Source organism: Ruditapes philippinarum, unplaced genomic scaffold (genome assembly GCF_026571515.1).
Source record: "Ruditapes philippinarum isolate M1 unplaced genomic scaffold, ASM2657151v2 ctg4015_1_1_1_1, whole genome shotgun sequence".
Taxonomy (NCBI): Eukaryota; Metazoa; Mollusca; class Bivalvia; order Venerida; family Veneridae; genus Ruditapes; species Ruditapes philippinarum.
In genome coordinates, this window is record NW_026864608.1 from 1 (window position 1) to 12,127 (window position 12,127).

Sequence of the window (12,127 nt, forward strand, 5' to 3'; positions counted from 1 at the left end):
CATTAAAAGTTTCAAAGCAATATCTCAAAGGGTTAAGGCAATAAGTGGATTTTACCCATATTCAATGTATTTTCTAAGTCAAAAAGGGGCATAATTCTGTCAAAAACCTTGACAGAGTTATGTCCTCTTGTCTGTTGATGAAGGTCGTGATGGTAAACAAGTATGGTCAGTTTCAAAGCAATACCTCCAATGGTTTTGAAATAAAGTGAGGTGGTACAAAAAACTTAACCAAGCTCAATACACTTTCTAAGTCAAAAAAGGGCCATAATTCTGTCAAAAACCTTGACAGCGTTATGTACTCTTGTCTGTAGATGGAGGTTATGATGGTGAACAAGTATGGTAAGTTTCAAAGCCATACTTGTAATACTTCTGAAATAAAGTGGGGTGGTACGGAAAACTTAACCAAGGTGTGACGCCAACGCCGACGCCGACGCCTACGCCGGGGCGAGTAGGATAGCTCCCCTTTTCATAGAAAAGTCGAGCTAAAAAGATTCAATTTATTTTGCCTTATGTAATTGCCTTCAAAATCTGAAATCTGGGTCCTAAAATAATAACAATAATAAAAAATCCTTAAATTTTCTTATGTTCTATTTATGCTATATACTATACAATATCATGTACATATATATATGCCCATTATGTCAAATATTTGATTATGTGACTTACGCCTGTGTTCTTATTCGGGCTCTATAACAATTACAACAAATTAAGACTCAAAAAGTTATTTGGGATCTTAATAAAAACAAGCAAATTCGTTGAATTTATATCCCCCGCCGAGTACTGGTTATTATTAACACAACAGCTGAAGACATTAAGCTTTATTTATATAATAATCATGGCATAAACAGTAATATTCTTTGAACTTGATAAATATTCAGGGCAATAACAGAGCCATAACTTTGTGTGTTAAATAGTAAAATCTGGAAATGCCAATGAGATGTATGCATACTACATAACTAATCAAGGGCCATAAATCTGAGTTATAAGTATCTGACTGGAACAAGGCGACTAAATATGCATATCTCCTCTAAGTATCCCATAAAGTTTCATTGAATTCCAGCCAGTAGTAGCAGAGAAGTAGCGAGGAAACAAATATTTTTCTATATGGCTACTGCATAATGATCAAGGGCCATAACTCTGATTTTAAGTGTCTGACCGGAACTAGCCAACGATATGCGCATCTCCTCTTGGTATTGAAGGTTCCCATAAAGTTTCGTTGAATTCCCGCCAGTAGTTGCAGAGAAGTAGTGCGGAAACGATTTTTACTCTATATGCATTCTACATAACTAATCAAGGGCCATAACTCTGAGTTAAAGGGTCTGACCAGAACAAGCCGACGATATGTGCATCTCCTCTTGATATTGATGATTCCCACAAAGTTTCGTTGAATTCCAACCAGTAGTTGCAGAGAACTTAACTCCGGAAACGATTTTTACTCCATATGCTTATTGCATAACTAATGAAGGGCCATAACTCTGAGTTAAAGTGTCTGACCCAAACAAGCCGACGATATGCGCATCTCCTCTTAGTATTGAAGGTTCCCATAAAGTTTCGTTGAATTCCAGCCAGTAGTTGCAGAGAAGTAGCGCAGAAACGATTTTTACTCCATATGCATACTGCATAACTAATCAAGGACCATAACTCTACGTTTAAGTGTCTGACCAGAACAAGCCAACAATATGCGCATCTCCTCTTGGTATTGATGATTCCCATAAAGTTTCGTTGAATTCCAGCCAGTAGTTGCAGAGAAGTAGTGCGGAAACGATTTTTATGCTATATGCATACTTCATAACTAATCAAGGGCCATAACTCTGAGTTTAAGGGTTGAACCGGAATAAGCTGACGATATGAGCATCCCCTCTAGATATTGATGATTCCCATAAAGTTTCATTGAATTCCAGCCAGTAGTTGCAGATATCTACTCCGGAAATGATTTTTACTCTATATGCATACTACATAACTAATCAAGGGCCATAACTCTGAGATAAAGGGTCGGACCAGAACAAGCCGACGATATGTGCATCTCCTCTTGATATTGATGATTCCCATAAAGTTTCGTTGAATTCCAGCCCGTAGTTGCAGAGAACTACTCCGGAAATGAAATTCGGACGGACGTATGGACAATGCCAAAACTAAATCCCCCTCTCGATTCCATCGGCGGGGGAAAATTAAAGTTTTTAAATATAATATAAAAAATTAAGTTCTAAATTAAAGTTGTATTAAAGACTTAAATTTCAATTTGTGTTCTTCATAACAATAATAGCAAAGAGTTTTGAATCCAATTGGGTCCTTAATGTATCTTATTTGAGTCCTTAATATAACAAAAGTTTTAAATTTCATTTGGATCCCTAATCACACTAATAACAAAAGCTTAATTTTCTATTTGTGTTCTTAATAACAAAAATAATGAAGGCTTGAATTTTTGCAATTTTGTTTGGGCCCCTAATAACAAAGGCTTGACATTTTGTTTGGGGTTTTAATAACAATAATAAGAAAGATTTTAATATTATCACTGTATATTTACAAAGTAATTGTCTAGCATGCAAAATATGGTGTAGGATTTTCTTTGAGGAAATGCTCATAAATGGTCATTTACTATAAATCTACTTACTAAAGCAGCTTTTGTTGTCTACAAAAATTCAATAAGAAAGTGGCATTTGTTGATTTGAACTCAAGTTAAAAAAAATATGATTTAGTGTATAAAGTTGAAAAATGATAAATGTAGGCATATGCTTGTCTGCACGTGACTAGCACAATGCCTAACATTATACAAAAGCCTTCATTTCTATGAGACACAATTGCCTGTTTTTCATCATACTACATGTATATAACTATTGTATAGAAAAGAAAGGTTTTTCCAACATCCCATTGATATAGAAATAAGATCTTTACAAAAAAGTTCTCACATATGTTATGCTGTTAGTCATTCGGCGAGCAAAGGTGAGAAAGTGTACGTAGAATGAAACAGATACAAAGCACATGATATTCACACCCAGCGCTCATTTAGATTGTATATTTACGGACAGTGGTATCGTTATAATTACTAGACAATCCTTATGTTATTCATATTTCAACACTAGTGTTATTGACTGATCAAATACGGTGATACTATCATGGGTGTGGCTCTCAGATTCTTGGTGTTACTTATTGGGAACTGAAATTCTCTCTATATAATTATATAGATAAAATATAATGTCAGTCCATAACAACATGTCTGCCATATAGTGTTAGAATTGTAGTTTTACCACCATAAATTGATGAAACTTATCATATTAAGTCAAACGACAAGGATTTTTATTATTGGCACAATCAGGCACCTATTCAGAATCAATGCCAAATTAGTTTAGTTAAGATACAAACAGGCTCTTGGGAAAAAAATCAATGAGCAATTATTTAGCCACATGAGCTGAAATATTTGTAGAAACACCATGGTTCAATCACTGGCCAATCACTTAAGGCACAGACAAATGCCTAATATATAAACCATCACTCCCATTTTAGGCACAAATGGGAACTTTAGTAGGGGTACTTGTGCAAACACAAGGGTGGCGGCATGGTCGAGAGGTTAACATGTCGAACTAGTAATCTTAGGATTGTTGGCTGCATGGGTTCAAACCCTGTCTTGGGCAAGCTGTTGTTTCTTAGAGCAAGAAACTTTACATTCATTGATTAGTACTCACTGGTTCCAGGAAAGGATATAACTTCCAACACAATTTAACTTAAAATAAATATGTATAAACTAAACGCAAGGGCGGAAATAGGAGATTATCATTTGTTTTGTACAGTCTAGTGTAGAATGTAAAAAAAGACAACATTTACAGTATTCTAGGAAATCATAAGTATAAAAAAATCATTATTTCTTTAAAAACTAGAACTCCGCGAGTCGGATGTGTTGCCTTGTGAACAATATAGTTTAGGAGAAATGGCCAGGACAAGAAAATTAACAAAGGGCAATAACTCAAAAAATAAGAAGTGCAGAGCAGCAATTTCTTTGCACTGCACTTCTTATCAATAAGATCTATCATCCTATGAAGTTTCAAGTCCATAGCTTTTATAATTTATGAGAAATGGCCTGGACAAAAACAAAGTATGAAAAAATTAGGAAAGGCAGAGTACCGGTTCTTGTGCACTGCACTTCTTCTTAATGAGATCTATCATCCTATGAAGTTTCAAGTCCATAGCTTTTATAGTTGAAGAGAAATGGCCCGGACAAAAATAAAGTATGAAAATTAACAAAGGGCAATAACTCAAAAATTAAGAAGTGCAGAGTACCGGTCCTTGTGCACTGCCCTTCGGGTTATTGAAAGAAGCATGCATACCAAGTTTGAAGTCCATCAGACTTATAGTGACTCAGTTATGGTCCCGACAAGCTTTTGGGGACGCCGACACCGACGAAAAAAATAACCCCTATATGTCGCCTTTTCAAGGCGACACAAAAAGGAAATTTTTCTTTCTAAAGTGCTTACCTGCTTTTAGCAGCAGTGTTACAACAGGTATCTGGCATGTACAGGCCGCTAAAACAGAATATGAAAACAAAAACATTTAAAATACATACAAATGTGTCAAGCTATCTTACATAATTCCTCTTTTAATAGGTATAATAATAACAATTCTATTTTTAATAATTATGCATACCTCAAAACACGGTGGAATTAAAGCCATACTCAAAAACAGAAAACATATTTTCAAAATCCAAATTGAATTGACAGTTTTAGAGGTGCATAGTTATTTATATTCCAAAAAATCATTAAATAACTTGGCATCATTTTTACTGTACTTCTAAAGGAGAAGGGATGTAGGAGTAATTTAAGCACATTTTAATGATTCTGGCACATTTTTTATAGGTAAAATCTGTGGTAAATTGTTTGCATACTAAATATCTTAATTGGTCATGCCCATCTTTTAATTTCAACAAACCATTCATAATCTTTAGGGACATTTTCAAAAGAAATATTGACTGAACAGTAAACAGTTCCATGATCAGACTTTAAAGAGGTGCCGTCTTTACTGGTCTGAACTAGTTGCATGGGTAGAATAAGCTGCCACCAGCATCACTTTAGGTGATCTTCTTTCGTGTGTGTGTTTTGTTTGTTCTTTTTTTGTTTTAAATCACAACATTTTAAATTTATTTGAAAAAAAAACAACAACTATAAATCTGGAGGCTTAGTGTTTGAAAGTGATTAATATAAGTTGCAAGAACTTGTTTCGCAATTGAGCTTAAATAAATATGTTTAAACCAAATTTACTCGAACTAAATTTCCTAAACCAAATTTACTCGAACTAAATTTCCTTTTCACTCTTTTCCTTTCACTTCATACTACAATATCAGTATTAACGATGTTTATTAACAAAGTGTTTTCTTCAAAATAATTGGAATAAAAATAACAAGAAAGAATTTCTTGACATTTTCCTGACAAGTAAACAACCAAACTGTGTCATTTTTTGTACATTTATTAATCAAAACATTACAAATAAGAATTATACAGTTGTTTCAGAAGAACTGTTTTTAAGACAAGGAATGCCACAAATGCAGCTAAAGTATCACATGTTCTAACAATATTTAGTTCCAAATTTGTATGCAACATCCATTTTTTCATTCTAAGTTCAAGGCCCTTTTTCATTATAAGTTCAAGGCCCTTAAACTATTTAATATTAACACAAACTATTTTTATACAAAGATCAAAGACCTGTCAACCTTTTGCAAATTGCATATTGCGAATTTGTAGCCGAGATAATGATTAGAAATTTTGATTTTTTTTAAAAATACTTTCCAAGTTCAAGGGGGATAACTGTCAAAAAACATCTGACCATGACCAAATTAGAACTTGTCTTGTATTTTCTGGTAAAATACCAGCACAAGCAATGTCAACCTTAGACATACATTCCTACAAAAGTTAGAGCAGAAACTGAAATTTTCTTATTTTTTTCTAAGTTCAAGGAGGATAACTCTGTCAAAAATAATCGGACCAAAACAAAATTCAAATTTGACTTGTATGTTCTGGTTAAATACCTGCACATGCAATTTCATCCTTACATACTTTTCCACAAAATTAAGAGTGCGGAAACTGAAACTTACAAATTTTTCCAACAATCAAGAGAGATAACTTTGTCTGAAATCATCAAACAATGTCAAAATTCAAACTTGGCCTGCTTATCTATATGTCAAATTTGATTTGAATGTGTACAACTGTTGGGGAGATAATGAACAGACACTAAAAATTTCTTATTTTTTTCAAATTTCAAGAGGGATAACTCTGTCAGAAATCATCAATCCATGACCAAATTCGAAACTGACCTGTTCATTCTTATGATATATCCACATATTAAATTTGAGTTGAATATGTTGGGGAGATATTGAACGGAAACTGAAAATTTCCAGTTTATTTTTTTTTTTTAAATTAAAGGGGCCAAAAATCACTGAACCATGACCAACTTCAAACTAGACCTGTGCATTTCTTTGACATATCCATACATCAAATTTGAGTTAAATGCATACAGCTGTTGGGGAGCTAATGAATGTAGAATGAAAATTTCTTTTTTTCAAAGTTCAAGAGGGATTACTCTGTTAAAAATAATCTAACCATGACCAAATTCGAACTTCTTGAGCCTGGTCAGGGTGGCCAGACTGAATACTGGTGGCTCAGGCTGATTACTGGCTTTAAACAAGGTAAGGTTTAAACCATACTTTTCTAATCTCCTTCAATCCTAAACATCATAATCATTCTTTTATGTCAAATGAAAATAATGTGTGGTAGAAAACAGTGGACTATTGTTTGATACAGACTTCTTGTCATTGTCTAGGTTAGTCCAACACATTGTGTGCCAGGGCTTATTATATATTATAGCATAAAATCGGCTATTTTTCCCTCTTTTGCCCATGTTATAACGGGGCCAAAACCATGCGTTAACATAGTCACGCGCTCTTGTTATAGCCCGGTTTTACCTATGCGCAATACATACAGGGCCCAGTAAACAAACAAAAAATGTCGATTTGGCCTGTTTGCCAGAGTCATGCGCTCTTGTTATATTGGAATTATTAATTCGAGGGCCTCAGTCGCATAACGGCGAGCAGCATTCAAGTAATTATGCTGGCAATACGGCGTATAGACATCGCCGCTTATCTTGGTTGTCGCCCTTTCTTAGAAACGGACAGTTGTCAATGTAAACAAATAGAATCTGTCATTCAGTTTAATCCCCCGATTAACTTACAAAAATGGAAAGCACAAAATGAATATAAGAAAAAGTTGTTTTATTGACGTTTATATTGATAAATGTTCTGTATGTTTCTTTGAGAGAAAAATGTTTTATGCCTGATTTTTTTTTAACTTGTGTGCTTAAAAAAAACTGATTCTGAATCTGATGTCACTGATCTTTTTCCTACCGCCAATCTGTAATCATTCTAGGAATTTCTGAGGCGTCTGTTTTGTCTTGGGTAGAGTAATGTTTAGTTTTTCTTAAGTTAATATATCTCCAAAGTTAAACTTTGTTAAATCAATTTAAATTCGAAATTTCGTTCGGTTCTCAAGTTGTTGGCCCCGGAAAAAATAAAACGCATACGTAAAACATGTAGAGTTGGATAAATACCGTTCAAGCACAAGGATTTAATGTTTGTGTTTTATATATAATATACATCATGACTTTGTTTTAAAATTTTATGCTATAATAGCGTCAACGCACGTTTATTTCGTGTTATAAAGTCTGCAGAGTCCCTCGGAACTGTTGGAGCCCTCGCCCTACCGGGCTCGGGCACCAACCGTTCCTCTGGACTCTGCAGACGTTATAACACGGAAAAACATGCGTTAACCCTATATTTATATGACAGTCACACTTAGATCAACACTTGTAATATCAATTTGTAAAATTGGTTGGTCTTGCAGTAAAAATATTGAGACTATGTCTAAGAATAAATACATTGTATTTAGTGGTGTTCACCCTAAATGGTTGACTGTGACTCTGTTATGCCATGTCAGGGGAGTTAAATACAGCATCAATATGACACAGTCTAACTTTAAAAGCAATCACTTACCTAAATGCAATGGAGTGTTCCCGATGAAATCTTTTTTATTTGGATCTGCTCCTTTATCAAGCAACACTTTCACTGAAAAAGAAAGTCAAATGCAGTTTCTTATAGGGTGGTGCTGTTTTTTACCACAGAATAATTTTTTTAATATTTTCGAAAAAGTTGTTAGAATGAAAAAGGACTTTGTTTCACTCAGGTTCCGCATCTTTACTTTAAAGTACATGTATTCAACAAAGTTTAGGTCAATGATCAAGGACAATATGACTAAGGACCAGTGTGCAAAGATTGCCATAACATTTACTTTTTCCAGAAGATATAACATATAAGGGTTTTTTCTTAACATCCAATTATGCCTTAAAGGCACATTGAGCTTAGAAAATGCAAATATTTTTCTCCTTTTATGTTTTAGCAGTCAATGCTGATAAAGTAATTTGGTATTTTATTTCTGTCACAGTTCAAAAATGTGCACTATTTAGGGGAGATGATGATGTGTAAGCAGCCGGGTAGCTCAGTCAGTACAGCCACAAGGGAACCTGGGCCTGAGTCCTGGTGAGGCTACACATTTGTGTCACACTATGACATTTACATTTTTATTTCCATTTCACAATTTATTTCAAATTCAGCGCTGTTTTCTTTGAAAACTGAACAAAAATGAAGCTTTGAAAAAAATATATACCTATTTGTTGGTAGCCTTGAGAAGCAGCTATATGAAGGGGCGTCCTTTTCTTGTCATCTTCACCGGACGGGTCGGCCCCGCCTTCTAGTAACTCAACAACTGAAAACAAAAATAATATTTTGATATTTACATAATTATATACATTTGTATAATGATTCGCAGCAGAAATAAAGTTTGAAATTCATACATTATGACCTTGACCCTAATTTCAGGACACATAATGACCTTGACCTTGATTTCACGACACTCGTAAAACCTGTGCTAAGTTCATTATCTCATTATGCTCAACATTTTATGATTCAGAAGAAACAGAGCAGACATCAGATTTCTTACCAATAAACAGATGGATGTCCTTGGGCATATTACGTTTTAATTCCGACATATAAAACTCGTACAAAACCTTTTTTGAGAAACAGTCTGCAATTCATCAATACATGGACAAAAAACAAGCAACAGCAGACTTATTTATTATCATACAAACAAAACGGGCAGGATTTTTTACCATTTAGAATTTCATTAACTTAAGAAAATCATTTTTTACAGAAAACAAGTATCACATGACTGGACAAAGTCTTCCTTATTTTTAAAAAGCCACACCATATTTATCTAACCAGTCATAATTTATTACGATGTTACCTTTTCTAATTTTCAATACAATCTTTGTTCAATACAGACATAGATCACAGATTCTATAAGATGCGTATAGTCAACGAAAATGGGGAAATTTGATGAAATTTTTTTACCTACTATAACATTCACTTTTTTCAAATGATTTATAATTTCCATAAAAACCTATTTATGCCTAAAACTGTTGAACTGCTTTGGGGGGAAATCTACAGAATTATACTAAATTGTTAATTTTTAAACACTTTTGTCAATACTGCTAGATGTTATACAGAACTAAGCAAATGTGGATTTTTCCACCACTATCTGTGTGTCGCTTTATCTTCAAGGTGCACAACATGCTGAGCTTACTTTCAATATATTTTTCATGTTGTAAACCCAATATTCTCTTCGGAAACCATGTTTGAAAAAAAAACAACCCTATATTCAACCTCTTCTTTTTGCAAATATTCACTGAAAGTAATTATTGTGTTTAATCTCTGGAAATTAGGGATTTTACATTCAATTTTAGAGTGTTACATAAACCATCTCATCATGTGAGTGGCTCATTACACACTCAAAAATCAAAACAAAATACTTTTAATTCTAGTGTAAAATTAAGACCTTGACTTATAAATAATCTGACCTAACCCTGACTTATAGATGATCTGACATACATGTATAGGCAAGTCTTATACAACAATTAAATATATTACGCCAGTGATTGATGCCTACAGGAAAAAGAACTTACCTGTCACATAATCATTGTCATTACAAGCTGCTCTCAATCTTCTCTCATCTGAAAAAAGTTAAGTTCTGACGTAGGATGACAAAAATAGCAAAGTTTTATCTGTTCATGGGAGAAAACAAAAGCTGCAACATCTCTAACCCCCACTAACATGTTAGTAAGAAAGTAACTAACAACTTTATTTAATGAGGCTTGCACATTTGGTTTCCTGATCTCCCATGTGAACCTCAGCATATACATACATTATGTAGCATAAATTATATATTATCAACATTTACAAAACGTGTTCAAGACTGCATGTAAGTATTTGAACCAATGATATGGAGGAACTTGAAAAATATAACAACGGTGTGAAGAACCAGTGCAACTTTTAACAGCATCCTGGCACAGCACTTACCGACAATATTTCTACATGTTGTTCTTCCCGAGTGAAACTCCTTCAGTCGCTGTTTACGATGTGTAGTCGACACTTTAATCTTTCCAACGTGACATTCTTGCTTCCCGACTAGGTGAGTTTCCATGAAAGGCACAAGAGATACAAACTGGAGCCCGGCAGGACCCTGTGGACTCCATGAGGAAATCTCAAAACAAGGAACTTGGAATGAATTTTGCTGGAAATAAGAAAAAGACATAAGCTTTGTAGCATGTAGTGTTTAGTATAGTTCTTTAAAAAGTATTAGATTTATATAAAGTCCGGTTTTACACTTTTTCCTAACCTTAGGCTATGGGTTATATGAATATTAAAGTAGCATGCCTCCAGACTTGTGCCAATTTTTAAGAAAATCTTGATAATGTACGTACGTATTTAAAAGTAGAATATTTTGAATTATACAAAGAAAGTAATAATTTATGACATAATATGTTATATTATAGTGACAAAACTGTTATATATGGAAATATCATGGCCTGGGGCGACATCGAGGAGTTTTCTCTACAAAATATGATCCAGGTCGTAAAGCTGAGAACATTTTCTGTAGGGAAAACCCGCTGTAATTTCTCGTGTCAAATCTGGTCTCGGAAAATCTCGCGAAAATGTGAACTTATGTATCTTTGATACAGATTTAAAATGTATGACGTCTCTAAGCTTCCTCACCATTTAAATATAGCTCTGTGACACTTGAAATAAATTTTTTATCTCGAATACTTTTAGCAAGCATTGAAAATTTCAAGCTGGTTGTTTGCTCACCATTAAAAGATGCAACACACCTGTTTTTCATGATTGCATAAGAGCGCTATCTTATCAGTCACTGACTTTAATTGACATTCAAGTCTGTGGGTCAATTTCCAGCGGTAGTTAGATTATGACAAAGCATTTTTAATAATTATAACTTGTAAATTACACAAATTTACATCGGTTAACGAAAACTTTTTATCAAAGGTGAATTTATTTCTGATAAATCTATCCGATATTTTGTCATATCATAAATGGCCGAACATCATGGGTACCGGAACATCATCAATAAAATTATTTGAAAACAAAATACAATCATGGCTTTCTGAAAATGTAATATATATGACATGCCAGTTACTAACTTCATCATTGCCATTATTTATTATTGGAAAATGCTGTACAGCTAGCCTCGACAGTGCATATAGGATAGAGGTATGTGACTCACATATGGCTAGAACTTTTGGCTGGTAGTACAGGACTGTACGGATAGCCACTTCAATATATTTTGACTAAGGTGTGGTTGAGTAGAGTGATGTTGGGAAGTTGGGCACACAAAATTTTTTAATGACACAATTTTACAAAGTATTAAAAAAGAAATTTTTATGAAAATAGCAATTTAGTCTTTGTTGAACATGATATCTACCTTTTGTTCAGAACCACTTTCTACATTAGAAAGATTGTCTACATCTGCCTCGTTACTACTTTCATCTGTTTCCATCTTTTAAAGACGTCACACTTCGTTATCAGATCATAGTTAAATGAAACAAACATTTACCCCTAACGAATTTGCAATTATGTTCTTTAAATCTGCATAAAATATCTAAGAAATTAACTAATAAAGCAAAATAAAAAATAAAAAGTCTATGTCAAATAGACGCCCATTATACCTTCTTCAATATTTTCAAAAGC

General features: G+C 33.8%; 1 protein-coding gene across 1 annotated transcript; it reads right to left on the reverse strand.

Annotated features, from left to right (window-relative positions):
• Window positions 1-4,466: 4,466 nt before the first annotated feature.
• LOC132726256 (ankyrin repeat domain-containing protein 54-like) lies at window positions 4,467-12,099 on the reverse strand (the record flags this gene model as incomplete). The annotated part of the gene is given in 7 exon segments (XM_060711535.1): window positions 4,467-4,514; window positions 8,027-8,098; window positions 8,697-8,795; window positions 9,333-9,337; window positions 10,035-10,098; window positions 10,445-10,658; window positions 11,862-12,099. Coding segments are annotated over 7 exon segments (577 nt in total), but the record flags the coding sequence as incomplete, so codon positions are not given.
• Window positions 12,100-12,127: the final 28 nt, after the last annotated feature.